Source organism: Vulpes vulpes, chromosome 14 (genome assembly GCF_048418805.1).
Source record: "Vulpes vulpes isolate BD-2025 chromosome 14, VulVul3, whole genome shotgun sequence".
NCBI lineage: Eukaryota > Metazoa > Chordata > Mammalia > Carnivora > Canidae > Vulpes > Vulpes vulpes.
The window spans coordinates 38,780,001-38,798,292 of NC_132793.1; the positions used below are offsets into that span (position 1 = coordinate 38,780,001).

At 34.2% G+C, this 18,292-nt stretch overlaps 1 protein-coding gene across 2 annotated transcripts in view; it reads right to left on the bottom strand.

Moving 5' to 3' along the window:
• The window catches only part of ESF1 (ESF1 nucleolar pre-rRNA processing protein homolog), a 63,836-nt gene that overhangs the window by 34,855 nt on the left and 10,689 nt on the right, over positions 1–18,292 (bottom strand). For both annotated transcript variants that reach the window (XM_026002401.2, XM_026002402.2), the window contains exons 5-9: positions 17,854–17,954; positions 16,067–16,219; positions 13,776–13,890; positions 11,554–11,701; positions 5,819–5,980 (exon numbers count right to left, since the gene is read on the bottom strand). In XM_026002401.2, coding sequence (XP_025858186.2) covers positions 5,819–5,980; positions 11,554–11,701; positions 13,776–13,890; positions 16,067–16,219; positions 17,854–17,954 — 679 coding nt within the window. The remainder of the gene's footprint in view (positions 1–5,818; positions 5,981–11,553; positions 11,702–13,775; positions 13,891–16,066; positions 16,220–17,853; positions 17,955–18,292) is intronic.

Below are 18,292 nucleotides of genomic sequence, written 5' to 3' on the forward strand. Positions count from 1 at the left end.
ACCCATCTTCTCATTGAAATGCTTTCTTCATTCACTTGGCTGTCTGAATACCCTAGAACTCTGAATTTCCTCCTGTTTTGGTAGCCAGCCCTTTGGATTATATATATGCTCTCCTCAACTTGTATATGCTAGACTGCTCCAGGGATCAATTTTGGAACCTCTCTTCTTTTCTACCTATATCCACTCTTTTGGTGTTCTTTACTTTCAGAGACCTGGACAATGAAGATCCCCAAATTTGGATCTCCAGTTCTGACCTCTTCCCTGAACTCTAAATTGTATATCCAAATATCTCCTTGACATACCAACTTGGTATCTAATAGGCATCTTAAAATTAACATGTATCCAAAGAGAATTTCTGAGGTTCTTTTGCATTTATTCCACTCACAATCTTCATTATTTTAGGACTATTGCAATAGCCTTGTGACTGATTTCTTCAATTCTGTCCTTACTTCTTACCTTAATCTACTCTCAAGACAGCAGCCAGGGTGGTCCTGTTAAAAAATAATTCAGATCAGCTCAAAACTCCAATGGCTTATCATCTCACTCAGAGAAAAAAATTCCAGTTCTTAAAATAATCCAGAAGAACTTCATGGTCTTGCTCCATGTTACCTCTCTAACCTCATCTATCATTCTTTCCTCCATTCACTCACTCCTGTCACACTATTCTTTCTTTGCCATTCCTTAAACTGGATAGATAAACTACAGCTTCAGAGCAGCCACGTATTTACTATTTCCTCTGTTCTCACACTCTTCTCTGCATGTCTCACTCCCTGACCTCTACTAGCTTCTGCCAAAATATTTTTTTTATCAGACTTATGTGTCTCCCCTTCAACAAACATAAGATTTATGATATTAAGAATTTATAAGTTTTGTACACACTGTGTCCAGAATAGTTCCTGGCATTAGGAGGCGCTTGGTAAGTATTTAAAGGAAAGTTGGGGTACTGAAGGATATTGAGGGGGAAAAAAAGACCAGATATGCCTTTCACCAGCATCTACTAAACCAAAGATAACTAAGAAAAAGAGGACTTTTACCACATCTAATGTATTTTAAGATTACAAAGAAACACGTCGTTATTTGTTCATATTCTAGATGGAATTTCAAAGATATTTTTTATGTATACCTTGTATTATCTACAGCAAAAAAAAAGTTACATAATTTAAACTATTAACATAAGAGAGGCTATTTAAATATGAGATAAAACCAGCTATCCTTTATTTGTATGTATCTTACAAATTCCCTAACAAGGACATTCACTGACAGAAGTAAGGTCCAACATGTAACACCTCACCTTATCTATTTATCAAAGTGAGTCAGCCAGGATACCTTTTTAGCAACACACGGAGATGGAAAATATTATTCTATAAACATCAAAATACTGAATTGGAACTTTATTTAAAAATCTTGTAATTCAACATTTTATCAACAGACAGACTAGTTTTTTCTAGTTGTTATACTTATGTACCTGTTATCTGCTTCCTTTAATACTCTACCTTTAAGGAATTAAACTTCTAATATTACTATAGTATATAATCCAAAGTAAAAAGGTAGGAAGTTTAAACACTCTAAATTAAAATTCCTTTTAAAAACCAAATCAGGAACACCTGGTTGGCTCAGTTGCCTAACTGTCTGTCTTTGGCTCAGGTCATGATCCCAGGGTCCTGGGATCAAGTCCTGCATCAGGCTCCTTGCTAAGTGGGGAGCCAGCTACTCCTCCAGCTTGTGCTGACAACTAAATAAATAAAATCTTAAAAAAAAATGAAACACAAAAAACCATATTCCAACAAATGTTAGTGATTAAGGGTACTTATTTCTCTGAAGAGCTTAGTATTTTGGAAATCAAGCCACAGAAAAACTGATGAATGATACAGTGTAATCTCATACTGACCCACTGTGGTTTATGGAAGTATAACATCATAAAAGTCCTGAGGTTCAGGGTAATTGTTACTGAGAACACACATTTTATCAGACACAAATTCACCAAAATACACACATGACATGAATAATACTCTAGGTTATTAGGTATCTTTATAAATACCTTAGATTCAGCAAGAAAGGTATTATCAGTCCCACTTTCCAAATAAACTGAGATCCTGAAAGATTAGCTCATTTATGTCATTTAATGAGTAGTATATAAAAGGCTTTTTACATTTATACCCAAATCTGCAAATGTATACACATACTTGTGTGCAGGTATATATCAAAGATTCACAGATAGCAATACCCCAACTGAGGCCTTCAAAAATACAAGACTTACAAAACACACTATGTATTAGAATATTAATATTCCTCCACTCAATTAGCAGTAAAAAAAATAAATAAATAAACCCAATGTTGATTTTAAGTCCACAAAACTGGCACTTCTACCTATTACTGAATGCATTATGAGCTACAACTCTTTGGAAAGCAATTTGGCAATAATCTCAAAACACAAAAAGTGTTCATGCCTTTTCCCAGTAATTCTGTTTCTGGGAAGCTATCCTATAAAAATAACTAAAAATATGGAAAAAGCTATAGATTATTTATAACATCCTAGATACTTGGCATCTGAGATTTAACATTTGAGGTTTTGACACTGGTAGTTTTAACAGCTTGTGAGAGAACCACAGGTTGATACACAGCATATGTCAAGTTGCTATGTGAATGAGGAAGTCACATAACTAACTACTGAGTTAGCCTAACTGCCAACATGAGCTTTTCCTTGTAGTAGGACTGCTCTCTACATGCATAAAGACATTTCTAAAATCGGGGGGAGGGAGGCGAGGGGATGGACATCTTTGTTAAAAAACTGTTTAAAAGTAAAAGACTCTAAAACAGCAAGTCAATTACTTGGCTGGTGATGAATGTGAAGAGTCGAAGAAAGTACTAATATTTGTGGTCCTGAGATTGCTAAAGGCCTTTGGTCACATTTCTTCCCAATGCCATGAGTCTATGGCAATGAAAGATTAGGAATACGATTAAGTATTCAACAACAGAGAAATGATAGATTAAATCAGTCCAACGAATCATTCAGAGGCTGATTAGGTTAGTGGAATTACAGATGATAATTTTTCATTTTACATTTTCAAAATATTTTCTGTGACATTAATATTATATCTGGAAATTAAAGTCAAGATAAAAAGGTACTGCTAAATAGAAAAGGGAACAGCTCACAATTCATTTCATGAGATCAGCATTACCCTGACACCAAAAGCCAAGGACACTGTAAGTGTAAGAAACAAAAACTATAAATAAATATTCCTCATTTAACACAGGTATAAAAATCTTTAACAAAATATTATTAAATTGAATCCAGGAATATATAAAAAGAGTAATACACCATGACCAAGTGAGGTTTATCCCAGGAAAACTGTTGCTTATATCTTCCAGTTATATACACAAGTATATCACTTTTTTGTATTTTCCCTATATAACTGTATTAACATAGACAAAGGTTTGATCTGGTCTGCTTGACAAAGCTGAAATATTTGCTATAAGCTATAAAACTTCTCAATCAAGTTTATTATAAATTTGCCTTCTCAATTGAACACTTCAATTTAAAGTGTTCATATAAAGTATCTTCATTTGGAAGCACCTGGAAGCTCAGTCGGTTAATCATCGGACCCTTAGTTTTGGCTCAGGTCATGATCTAAGGAGTTGTGGGATTGAGCCCTGCTAGGATTTTGAGCTCAGAGGCTAGTCTCCTTGAGATTTTTGCTCTCCCTCTTCCTATCCACTTGCTAGCACGTGTGCACACTTGCTCTCCCTCTCTCTCTAAAATAAATAAATCTTAAAAAAAAAAAAATCTTCATTCAATGGGCTCATTCTAAGATTAAACTGTATTACATACTTGACTTAAAATTCAATATTCCTTAGAATCATTGAATAGAAGTAAAGGACCTTAAATAAAATATTGCTTCATAAACATCCCTGAGTGGTATAGTTATATTGATATGCCTTATTGTGAGACTTACTGAAAGGGGCACCCAACCCCTTTAAAGCAGCCTCTTTGATTTTTTTTGCTGGACAATTCTAATGATGATGATAATTCCTCATTATATTACATTGAACTCTACTTTCCTTCAACTTTTATTTACTGGCAAAAATACTGACTTCCAATTTAAAAAGAGCAATGAAATCTTCACTAATATATTCATTCTGCAAGTACTTGAAAATAACTAGTAAGTCACTTTTTAGACTTCCTCTCCAGACTAAACTGAGTTCTCCCATTGTTCAGATGGTAACGCTACTAAACTTCATTTTTTCTTACCACCACTTCCTGCAAAAGACAAATATTTGAAACAAATGGGCTACAACATAGCACCACATTCCCACAGGAATATGCAGGAGTTGAGTCCACCCTACGAAATTTATTACAACAATCAACTCTCAAATATCAAATGTGCTAGTCCCCTCCACAAACAAAAACCTATGCAAACATTTTATTCCCAGTGAAAAAACATACCAGTTATAAGAAACAGATACAACTGAACGTAGAACACCTTGTTTTTAAGCAATTATATTCCTACAAGTTATTAGTATTCTTTCATCTAAAGATGTATTGTGGCAAAGAACTGAATCCTGGTCAAAAATCCTACCTGGCTTTATTAATTTTTTTAAAGATATATATATATTCATTTATTTATTCATTTATTCATAGAGACACAGAGAGAGAGAGAGAGAGAGAGAGAGAGAGAGAGGCAGAGACACGGGCAGAGGGAGAAGCAGGCTCCATGCAGGGAGCCTGATGTGGGACTTGATCCAGGGACTCTAGGATCACGCCCTGGGCTGAAGGCGGTGCTAAACTGCTGAGCCACCCACGGATGCCCCCTACCTGGCTTTAAAAGATATATGTATATATTGTACATTGGAATCTAATATAACACTGTATCTTATATATACTGAAATTTAAAAAAAAGATATACATGTATGTAAACAGCAGCACTCTGCAAAACCAGTATTGGTTCCAAGTGTACATGCTGCTTTGCTCAGATTGCTGAAAAAAATGTGTATGCTAGAAAACAATCCCATATATACTAGCTTTTATCTTTGTTTAGCTTTGACATGGTTTTAATTAGTATTATTCTACTCTAAAAAAAATTGTTGAGCCCTTCAAGGCAGTTATAAAAATCACTTACTATGCTGTATTTCTTTGACTCTTCACAGCAAAATGGAGATGGAAAATTATATATTATATATTTTATGCTAGGGAAACCTTGCTAATTAAGGTCTAGTAGGAGTTATGGGAGGAAAGTTTACTTATGAAATACACATTTAAAAAAGAAGTTTAATGACCTTAGAATGGATATGGTGCCTGTATTCAAGTTTATATATCCTGAGAATACTAGAATCAAATCTAGGAAAGGTCTATCTTCATTAATGGACAGAAATAATTTGTAGTTAGTGAATCAAAGAAACCAATCAAGAATAAACTGGCAAGGGGATCCCTGGGTGGCTCAGCGGTTTCGCGCCTGCCTTTGGCCCAGGGCGTGATCCTGGGGTCCTCGGATCGAGTCCCGCATTGGGCTCCCGGCGTGGAGCCTGCTTCTCCCTCTGCCTGTGTCTCTGCCTCTCTCTCTCTGCATGAAAAAATAAATAAAACTTAAAAAAAAAAAAAAAAGAATAAACTGGCAAAAGTCTAAAACACTAGTCCCTAAGTGAATTAAGTGATATATGCAAATACCATGTTAACTTCCTCATCAAAACATTCATGGCAAATAAGATTTCTTTAGGTTTATGTTTCTAAGAGTTAATCTTCTTTTCTTTCATATCTAAAATGCACTCAACATCTTGAAATGAAGAAAAACAAGTGAATATTTAGTGGGTTTCTAATTCTTACCTGGAACCCACTTAATTTCCATTTCCATGTCATTTTCTTTGCCTTTCTTTTCTTTTTCTTGAATAACTTGCAAAAGCTGCCTGTATTTAGCAATTTGTTCTTCATCATCCTTCTGACTTTTCTTTGTTTTCCCATCTTCTTCTATACTGATTTTCTCATCACCTAATAAAAAGATCAATTTCGTTTAATACAGAAATATATAACTTTTAAATCTCACAGTCACTACACCTTCCAAAAGGTACTGTCAGAAAAAAATGCAGTATCAAAATCAGACAAAGTTAATATTAAATGAATTAAATGAAAGCATTCAGTCTTGTCTATAATAAAAATCACCTGCAATATAAGTTAGCACTGTCTAAACAGTATATTTGAGAATCTCCCTTTTTATTAAATTTCATGTTTCAAAATAATTTTATAGATACGTAACATCCTTGAACTTTCTCTTCCCTATAAACAAGAGAGGAGAGACATCACTTTATTCCTCTTTATGTCTTCTACCATCTGCCACAGTGGCTTTAAAATGTTATGGTCAATAAAAGGAGGTTGAATATTGTTGGGCTACATTTGGTACATGGATTTAACTGTTTATGCTGAAGAGACAGATAAAAGAAGCTGCTTATAATCCAAAACAAACAATGGGTCTTTTCCATTTGGTGGTGAATAAAAGGATGCTTACTTTCAGGATCTCAATAACACACTGAGAATAAAAATGAGTAAATTAGAAGTTAATTCAACTAATATCCCAGTGTGGAAAAATATCCACATTTCCATTTCCTAATTTTATAAAAATAATTAGAATACAAAGGAATAATATAAAGTTCATGGGCAACAAATACCAAAGAAAACTAATATATGAAAAGTTTGTTTGCTCTATATTTCCACTGTACTTTTCCAAGTCAAAAACATAAATTAAGAACCTAGGTTTTAATGCAAAACATACAGACTTTTTGAATTGACTAAATGTCCCTGGTAAAGGAAAATCCAGAAGTAGCATAATGAAGACCCTCTCTTCTATAAGCTATGGCTAACTGGTCACTAAAAATGTCTAACATCATTAAGCATTCAGCTGTCAAACATCAATGTTAAGATTGTCCTCACGTCTTAAAAAAGGTGACATGGAAAAAGCACTGGTTAAGTAAATGTTTTCATAGTTTTTTTCTCTAAATGAATAAAAAAAATAGTCCAGGACATTCTTTCCATCCTATCACACTTTTATATTTTCACTCAAACAGCTGAAATTCATTTTTTTCCTGTTTGTGCTTTGTGCCACAAAAATAATGTTGGATGGAATTCTGTCATGTATCCCATAATTCAATGGATAAAACATCAGGAACACATTAACAAAATGGCAATGTATTTCTTTCTATTAAAAGCTTACTTCTGAAAACATAATTAGAAGCAAGCTCCTTCCAGGTTGACATTTTAGTGGTAGGTCTCTGATGGCCTACTTTAAATTGATTTTTTCCAGTACTAAAATTTTACTTTCTGAAGCGCTAGAATGTGGGATAACTCATGTATGTCTGGTTTTTTTTTTTTTTTTTCCAATTCAAGGACAATACTTTGTGAAAGTCTTAATACTATATAAGGAATGAAAAAATAATCCAAGAATAAGAAGCCCTGCAATGATCTTTTATAAACAACACCATGAACATCTACTAACTAAGGCATTCAAATATACGAATGTATTTATCAGAAGCACTAAATTACAATTTAATTAAGCTGGCAAAATCAATTAAAATACTGAAGAAAAAACGCATGCTTTTAAAACTTAATGAGTAGTAGATTTCAAACAAAAAGCGATTAATTCTTAAAAGTTTTATTAGTAAAATATATAATATGGGGTAACCTATATAACTCTACTATGGGGTAAACTCAGGATTTGAAACCAGAGGGCCCAAGATCTTAACATATTGACAAATTAATACATTTTTGTCCAATGCGAATAACGCCATTTAAAAAATTTATTTATTTATTTAAAGATTTTATTTATTTATTCATGAGAGACACAGGGAGAGAGAGACAGGCAGAGACACAGGCAGAGAGAGAAGCAGAGAGAGAAGCAGGCTCCATGCAGGGAGCCCGCCATGGGACTCAATCCTGGGTCTCCAGTATCACACCCTGGGCTGAAGGCAGCACTAAACCGCTGAGCCACCTGGGCTGCCCCAAATAACGCCATTTAAAAATCTAGGTCAGTTCTCTCAAACCAATCAAAGAAAACTGTTAACATTCAGCCAATCTTCACAAGTATACATGTTCTCTACTTTCCTTTAACTTACAGCTGCTAATGAAGAAAAACTATTCAGAATTTTCAGAAAGTACTAACCATATAGGCATATGAATAAAAAGGATACGTAGAAAAATCAGTATGTATATTTCAAAGGCTATTTGGAAAAGGACTTAGCTGTTCTGGGAACACTAGAAATAAAATGGTCATCAATTGTTTGAAAAGCCAAAATGTTAACAACAGCCACTCAGGCCTTAAAAAAATGACAAGGCTTTTGTGCCCAACATAACCAGCCTTGTAAATCATACTTTTTCAAAGACTATTAAATACCTAAGAAATTATGTGGTCTTATTAATATGAGATGTCTGAACAAAGAAACTAGAATTCCCATTCCATGTGTAAAGCATAGTTCAAGAGTAGCACTTTATGAAAATCTCAGAAAAAAATGAGATGCAGTGTCTTTAGTAGTCTAAAGAAATGATGACAGGCCAATCACAGGACCTAAGAAAGTTTAAGAGTTAATGGTCCTATGTTAATATTCAAGAAGAATTTTAGGATTTATTTAATTTGACATTCAGGTAATAAAAATAATACATATACAAAACAAAAACCAAAAGTAGCTATGAAAAATATTAAGCTATAAATAAAAAGACTATTCACCACTACTAATTAAAAATGCTTAACATTTATAGTATTTGTTGTTAACACTAAATCCCTTACACAATTTTGCATGACTTGGAATTCTATTAGATAAGACAAATGAAGATGTGAATATATTAGGGAGATAGCATCAACCAAAAACTGGCAAGAAATTACAATCAAGCAAACCTTTCCAAACAGAGCCAGATTACATACAGGGAAAAAAGGTTTTTTTGTTTTTTTGTTTTTTTTGGTTCTTTTTAAAAAAATGAGTTATTTTAGGTAAACATCATATACAACTAGAAAATACACCATTGATAATTTCAATCATCAAAACAAACTTCTAAATAAAACAGATAATTTGATAACTTCTGCTTCCATTTATGGCAAGCTAGATACTTCAGACCAACTCCTGCACCAAGGATATCATGTCAGATGAAATATTTTAAAAATCTTAAAAGCATCAATGGGTTAAAAAAAAACTTTAAAGAACTGACAAATTAGTAAAAAATTACCAAGTCAAAAGCAAGAAGGGAGCACCATGCAGTTGACTCTCTTGTATTCAAGATTTATTTTCCCTGAGAACATTTACTGATCCACAGAAGAAATAGCTACAAAACTAAACATTTCAGCAGCCTAGCAGGGCCAAGAGGACAAATATTATAAGAGGAGATTTCAACTACTATGTCTATTTTATGCAGGGACCCAGAGGGATATACCATTAGGGTAGAAGTCAACCAGTAGTAAACCGTTATGAAGACTTGCGTCACCCACAAAGTCCAAGGAACCTGAAGCCTCAAACCTTGGGAGTAATGTAGTCCCAGAATGACCAGAGTAAATGAAAGTTCTCTCCGATTAGATACTCTCATCTCAACTATCAAATTAGAACACAAAGTTAACCATGTATACAAGTAAACAAAAGAGAAACATCTTGTACAGTAACAGAAATGAACCCAAAAAGACTTAAAATACTTAAATTATCAGACATAGACTATAAAAACATGCTTATTCCATTTATAGAAGTGTTGAAAATATCTGCAATGAATGGGAAATTATAAAAATGATATCGTGGATTTGAAAAATAACCAAACAGGGCCTTCTGGAGTGAAAAATATAAAAATCAAAATTAGGAATGCAATGGATAGGTCTATCAACAGATTCAACACTGCTGAAAAGCAAATCAGTGAACTGGAAGACACGTCAGAAAAAAAAAACCAGAACACAGCACAGAGAGACCATAAAGTAAGAAATATATGAGAATAGCAAAATGAAGTTACAGTGGAAAGAAATAATATATACACTTAATCAGAATCTCAGAAGGACGGGGAAGAAGAAATATCTGATTAGATAATCGTTGAGAAAATTCCAAAACTGATGAAAGATACCATGCCACAAATGCAAGAAACCCAAGAAACCCCAAGCACACAAATAAAAAGAAAAACTACAAGTCTGTAGGATATTATCACTAATGTGAAGCTGGTGAGGACTTCCCACCCAGATTTTTTTTTTTTTTTTTTTTTTTAACCAATGAAAGTATCTTTCACAAGTAAAAGCAAAATAAGGACATTTTTATAAAACTGGAGAGAGTTTGACACCAGCAAATACTAACAGAATTTATCAAGGACATATGCAAAGTAGAAGGAAAATAATCCTAGATAGAAGTATAAGATTTAGAAAAGAATAAGGAACAATGAAATTGGGAAAAAATGTGGGTAAATCGAAATAAGGGCAGTTTAAATATTTAAATAGTCCATAGGACTTACAAAAAAATAGAATTATAATACACAGGATAGCATGAGAGCTGTTTTAAGATTCTGCATATTGTCTAGGAGGGTAGAAACATTAATTACCATTAGACCATAATAATTTAAGAATGCAAATCATAAATTCTAGGATAATCACTAAATGAACAGAAACAGTCTACTTTCTAAACTATTTGAAGAGAAATGGAATATAAAAAATATTCAATCAAACGGGTGCCTTGGTGGCACAGTCAATTAACATCCAGCTCTTGGTTTCGGCTCAGGTCATGATCTCAGGACTGTGATCTTAGGATTGGGCTCTGCACTGAGCACGGGGTCTGCTTGGGACTTTCTCTCCCTCTCCCTTGGCTCCTCCTGCTCGTGCTCTCTCTATATATCCAAAATAAATAAATAAATCTTAAAAAAAAAAAAAATCAATCCAAAGGTAGCTCTTAGCTTAAAAAGGGGGGGGGGGGGTGGTTAACAGTGAATTTCATTACTTTGTTAAGAGACTGCAAAACTGTATGAGTCAGGACAAGACCAAAAAGCCAGGCTTCTTTTGTTTGGTAACAGCTTTATTTTATTCCTGATGGGCAGCAAAGCGAAATTTATTGAGCAATTGTAAAGTGATAGTACAAAGCTCTGGACGAGGAAGGGGACCTGGGAGTGCTGCCCTATTTGGTAAGTTTTACTTTCTTTTTAAGATTTTATTTATTTATTCATGAGAAACACAGAGAAAGAGAGAGAGAGGCAGAGACACAGGCAGAGGGAGAAGCAGGCTCCATGCAGGGAGCCCAACGTGGGACCTGATCCCGGGTTTCCAGGATCAGGACCTGGGCCAAAGGTGGCGGCGCTAAACCGTTGAGCCACCCAGGCTGCCCCTTGGTAATAGTTTTAAACAAAATGTTTGTGGTTAGAGAAATTCATGCTAAAAAAATACCTCTAAAAAAAAATTTCAAATACTATTTTTAGGTATATATAATACTGTACATGGGAGTATACTTTGCAGATAGCTAAGAATTAGCTTGGCACTCCCTTTTAAGTTACTGCCAAAGACGTATTTCCATTAACAAGTCTAGATTAGGCATCTAAAGGCTTAACAATGTAAACATCGAAAGATTAACAAGTACCTTGTAACTCTTCTTCTATTTCCTCTTCATCCTCACTAGAGGAAGCTAAGTAGGCTTGAAAATCCATGTCTAAAAGCTCTTCCTTTTTAAACTTCCTATTAAGTGTTGTAATTCTTTCATGATCAGTCTCATCCCAAGTGATCTCCACCTTTCATCAATAAGAAAAAAAACAAATAAAAATAGAAGTATCAGCAATGCACACTTATAAAATATCATTAATGTGGCTATAGCTTAAAAAGGCATACTGAAACAAATAATAAATGACATGCATAATAAAAAGTATTTTATTTATGAAAGGGGAACCATTTCAATTAACCTGTATCTTTTTCCTAACTCTCTGCTCTATGCAAGGTACTCTTTTTTTTTTTTTTTTTTAAGATTTTATTTATTTGGGCAGCCCCGGTGGCTTAGCGGTTTAGCACCGCCTGCAGCCCAGGGTGTGATCCTGGAGACCCTGGATCGAGTCCCACGTCAGGCTCCCTGCATGAAGCCTGCTTCTCCCTCTGCCTGTGTCTCTGCCTCTCTCTCCTCTCTGTGTATTCTCATGAATAAATAAATAAAATCTTTAAAAAAAAAAAAAAAAGATTTTATTTATTTATTCATGAGAGATACACAGAGAGGCAGGGGCATAGGCAGAGGGAGAAGCAGGCTCCCTGCACAAAAGCCAATGCAGGACTCAATCCCAGGACCCTGGGACCATGACCTGAGCCAAAGGCAGATGCTCAACCAGAGTCACTCAGGTGCCCACAAGGTACTCTATTATTACAAGTAAAAATTCATCAATGTGTCAATTAATTATAGGGAAAAAAATAAAACGTACTAGTAAAAAATTTAACATTATGAATTGACAAAAACATGTTTTTCACCTGGAGTTCTAAGTATTTCAGAAGGTCTACAAACCATGTGAAATCCAATAAAGCTTTCAACTACTTCCAGTACGGTTCGTTTTTCAAAAAAAGATTAAGAACCACTGATAAGAAAGGCATTTACTGGTTTGAAGTATGGTAAACCCCCATGATACGGAAATTCATCTATCTATAACATCACTGGTCTGGCTCTTGTCCTCCATCTATAACATTTGGTCTAGCTCCTGTGCTCCATGCAGGCCCTATTCTCAGATAAGCTCTATCAGAAGTTTTAGATTTTCTCACAGGAAATCTAGATTGTTTTTTTTCCCCCTCAGGCTAATCTCCCCATATTAGGACAAAAAAATGAGTACCAATTAACCAAGGGATCTTTAAGATAGCTGTCACTACCTTAGAAGTTCTAACTAGTCACCGAATTTAGAATTATCCCTGTTCCAAAAATTTGTCTGAATTGGTAACTACAGAATTGCTGCTGGAACTGGGACTGATTATGGATGGTACACCTGGACTCTAGGAATTCCAGAATGGCTGTCTGCACAGACTTGCTTTGGTCATTTTTCAGTCTTGAAAACAACCTGACCCTATATTTCAGGTTACTGAATCTATTAAACTTCACTTATTTCATAATGGTGGGGTTCTATCATGCTCAGTAACTAATCAAGGCCACACAGTACCCACCACAGCATGCAGGTGACAGATACAGCAGTTCTCTCTACCACTAAACTATCCTCAGAAGAGCACAGTGGTCTGTCACTGGAAAGGCAATGGGAAACCTGTGTGGTTACTGCAGTCTATCTGTGGGTAGCACGTTTAATAGGGGGAAAAGAGAAGATAAGCAGCTAAGTAACAAACCAACGCAATAGAAATCTTCTGGCTAATTCATTACTGAGCAGTAAAGTGACATCTAATAATCCTGAACTATTTTACTTTGTTTTTACAATTTTGGATCACATCTGCAGAAAAAAAAAAAAATGTATTCCTATTTAAAATTTCCACTGGTTTTAACTGTGATTTGAGGTAATGTTACCTCCTTCCCCCACTTCCCAGGATATTAATAACTGACATATTACTTATTAAAGAATCTACTTGAATGAGAATATAGGGGAAAGATAAAGGAGAAAAAAGAAACATTTGCAGGTAATTGACTCAAGCTTAAAAGCTTAACAAAAATCTGAAAATAGGTTCAGACAGATGTGGTAGATAAAAATGCAAATACACTTGTGTCTCACTTCTATTTGTATTTGTGCACTAAAATTTTGAATACTTTCCATTTCTGAAGATGAATGAGTAAATAATACACAAACTCTTTTCTAAAAGCAAGAGTCCAGCTATACATCTTTAAAAGTTAAGAAATACCGTTGATGTTCCCATTGCAGCAGATGTGAAATATTTTGGTTTATATGCTGTTAAGTCCACTTCTGAGGCTATGTCCTTGGGCTCATCATCAAAAGTAATATCATCTGGTATAAACCTAAGAAACAAAGAAAAAATAAATTTATTTTAACATATGCTGTAGTGATAAACAACCAGAATTTAGGTTCTTTTCTAATTAGTTCTAGTTTATACATACATACCATATAAAAGTTTCTATAAAACACACATGTAGATGGGCCAACAATGTTAGAAATAACCTTGGCACAAAATTTATGAAATTCATAAACTATAAATCTGTAACTCCACTAAATTTGAGCGAACTTTGTAGGTAGAAACCCTGTGTTAGGAGTCTGTTAATATAAGTCAGGTGCAAACACACATGGGTCCCTCGTGTTTCAAAAAGACCTAGACTCCTGATAGCATGGTATGAAGATCGAATAGAATTAGTACTGGATAAGTGTTCTGAAAATAAAGTATCAGACACATAAGGTGTCACTGAAAATAAGGAAAAAACTTAAGGTTGACTCTTTAAAAAATCTTCACAATATCATCTTACATTATTTTTTCACAAATAATTAGCTGTTAAATGTAAGTTAGTCACTGTAATTGTCTGACAATACTTAGGCATCAGGCTAAAAAAATAGGGGGGAAAAGCAGAATTAAATAACCTACAGTTAATATATTTAGATTTTGTAATTTGTACAGGAGACTTTGGTTCCACACACACAAAAAGCATATGCTCAAAAAAAAAAAAAAAAAAAAAAAAAGCATATGCTCTATGATCCACTAAAAATGATTTTTGATTTTTGGAAGATAATTAAAGTTCATTAGGTTTATTTTATTTTATTATTTTTTTAGTTCATTAGGTTTATACATTATCCTCTAGCTAGCTACTTCTGCAAGGAATTAGTAGAAAAAAAACAAGTATCTGAAATAATTACTTTTAAATATAATTAATATGCATGCATTTATATTTTGAAGCAGATGAAAAAAAGTTTCCCTAGATAACTGGATGACAGCAGAAAACTCCATTTCGGATGTTATGTTCAACAAAATAAAACAGGGAATGTAGATTTTTTCCACAGTCATTGATCTTATTTTCTAGGCCTGCCAGGGCTTATTCTAATATTGCATGGAAATGTCTGAAAAAGGAAACACAGGGAACAAAATGATGCCGAAAAGAATATGTTAACATGAATTCATGAAACACAAAGAGTTTGACATTCTAACAAATGCTTGTTACCTACTATTTAAACATTCAAAACAAGTACCTCCTATTTAAATTGTTGAGAAAAGAAAAAGAAATACTTGTAAGTCCTTCTTGCCAGAAATGCAAGCGTACTAAAATCTTACCTCAGATTATCAATTCAAGAATTTTTATTTGTATTTTTCTTCCCGTTGGCATGCCTTTCAAATATGAAAGCCAGACAGTACAATATGGTGAATTTTTTTTGGAAATATTTCATTTTGAGAACAAAGCTTCTCACAAACTTGGATACAAAAAGAACTGATTTCCATTCACAGTGTCATAGTAGAATGGTTTATTGGGTTCAAAAGCACTAAGCTAATAACAAAATGCTATAGAAGTTCAGCTCCTCATTCCCTCAGAACTGACATAAGCAACCATCTAAGGCTTTTTAGCTTGGGGCCATTGAAATCTGTGCACATGGTGAAAATAATGCTCAAGTCTGAAGACAATGTCAGCTACACCATCCATTCACTGAGCATTTAGACCAGCACTGTCCAATGGAACCTTCTGTAATGACAGCAATGTTCTGTATCTGCTCTACCCAACATATGGCCGGTAAGTACTTGAAATAGGTCTAGTGATGAAGCAAATGGATGAATTTAAAATTAAAAAAAAATTTAATTAGCCAGATATGACTAGTAACTACTATATTAGAAAGCACAGGATTACAGGTACCAGTTTATTAGCAAATTCTTTTGCCCCCACCTCAACGCCTTTTTTTAAAGTTAATTCACCTGGGTCCTAATTCTAAAAGAGGTTGCAAAAAAATATTACTACATATAACCAATTACCTTAAAAACATAGCCAATATATTTGAATTTCAGGATTTAAAAGTGGGGTGACTCATACATAATACTTTTGCATTTTTTCATTATAGTTTTCTTTGTTGAGTGATGTTCCATAAGATGGAGTTCACCTAAAGCAAAAAATCTTCTTGTGCAATATGAAACAACAGAAAATACTACTAATATTTTATTTCTTACAAGCATATTATGCCACAAGATAAAATTGGTAAGACACATACCTCAAATCTATGAATGAACAACTACTTTCGAATTCAAGGCCATCACAATCTTCATAAATTTTACCAGCTGTTTCAGGAGAATCACAGTCTACTACTGCATAGTAGTACCTGAGTCGTTTGAACTGATAATCCCTCAATTTTTCTCTAGAAGTCCTAAAAGGTAGAAAGCTCATTAAGCTTACCAATATGGGAACACAAATACCTATCTTCCTTTAAAAAACAAATGTAATTATTTCAAGAATAATATATTACAACCTGGCCTTCATCCCAATCCATCTTTCCTTCATGATTCTACTTGTATGGGCATTAAATATTTAAGCTCAATTTATTATTTTGACAAAGCACAACTAGTTATTTCGATTGAAATTTGAATCTAGAAAAGGAGAATATAAGAATTACATATGCTACTTATAATTTTTAGCTCTTGAATAGTCAATTTTTTTGGTTTGTTTTCCTACCACATATAGTCTCTGAAGTAAAACTGAACAAAATCACTATATTACAAAATATGCTAAGAAAGCATTAGCTCTCGGGAAAGAAATTTCTGATTTTGTAAAATGTTTATTCCAGATTTATGTATTATGCTCAAGTCTAAATTTTTATAAGTTTAATTTCATTTCACTACAACATATTCTTTGAGGGTCTTCATTGGCTCTGTTCTGCCACCAATTTATTTAACCAGCATTTTTATTACATGAACATATAGCTCCACCTAGTGGTTTAAAAGCTACCTTAAATTTTTTTCTATCCATCATGATAAAAATTATGTTTTTTATTTAATACATAAATTTAAAAAAATTACGCATTTTGAAGGCAAATAGGGTATCAGTGCCACTTATACGGAAAGCAACATCTCAGGGAAAAAAAACCCAAAACTTACTAATTCAGAGCAATGAGGCTGAGAACCCTTAATCAGTCTAATCATGAAATGTTTTTCAAAACTCCATAATTGTTTTTGTGAATAAAGAATTATGAATATACACACAAATGGTTGTTGGAATAATGTGCCACTTCTGACAGACTTTAATCTGCTTTACTACCTATTTTAACCATGAATAGCAGGCACAGCATAAACTTCAGTCCCATTAAAGTGACCAGAGTTTTTACAGCCACTCTGGAAAAACTGTGTGGAGGTTCCTCAAAGAGTTAAAAATATATCTGCCCTATGACCCAGCAATTGCACTGCTGGGGACTTATCCCAAAGATACAGATGCAGTGAAATGCTGGGACACCTGCATCCCAATGTTTATAGCAGCAATGTCCACAATAGCCAAACTGTGGAAGGAGCCTCAGTGTCCATCAAAAGATGAATGGATAAAGAAGATGTGGTTTATGTATACAATGGAGTATTACTCAGCCATTAGAAATGACAACTACCCACTATTTGCTTCGACATGGGGGGACCTGGAGGGTATTATGCTGAGTGAAATAAGTCAATCGGAAAAGGACAAACATTATATGGTCTCATTCATTTGGGGAATATAAAAATTAGTGAAAGGGAATAAAGGGAAAGGAGAGAAAATGAGTGAAAATATCAGTGAGGGTGACAAAATATGAGAGATACCTACTCTGGGAAATGAACAAGGGGTAGTGGAAGGCGAAGGGGGCAGGGGGTTGGGGTGACTGGGTGATGGGCACTGAGGGGGGCACTTGGCGGGATGAGTACAGGGTGTTATGCTATATGTTGGCAATTTGAACTCGAAAAAAAAAAAAAAAAGTGACCAGAGTTCTGAGTTAGTGACATGAATTTGAGAGATTTCATCTTATTTTCTATAACAGATTAATACCAGTCCTTTTCAGGGGCATCTTCAGGAATACTTAATAACTCTACTGGTCCTTGAACTTGTTCTTCTTTCATCCTCTCCTTTCCAAACTCCGAAGGATATATCTAAATGCATAAAAATAAGATCAATGTAATTTATACTTCACTTTTCTTATAACATTCAGACCTGTCAAGGTCAGGAACTCTTAAGAGTTACAACTGAATTCGATGAAAACAGCAAGGATGACTCACTTCCAAACCTATTATAGGAAGCTAAAACATCCTGAGGAATCTCCTTAAAAATAGTCATTTAGACTGGAGAGTAACAGAAGAGGAGGTTGAGAACAAAAATAGAGTATCTCCTGCATACATCAACTGGGACAAGATGGTCCTGTGATCCAAAGGAAAAATTAAGAAAAGCAAGAGTCCACGAAACTCAATACAAACACACATATGAAAAATGA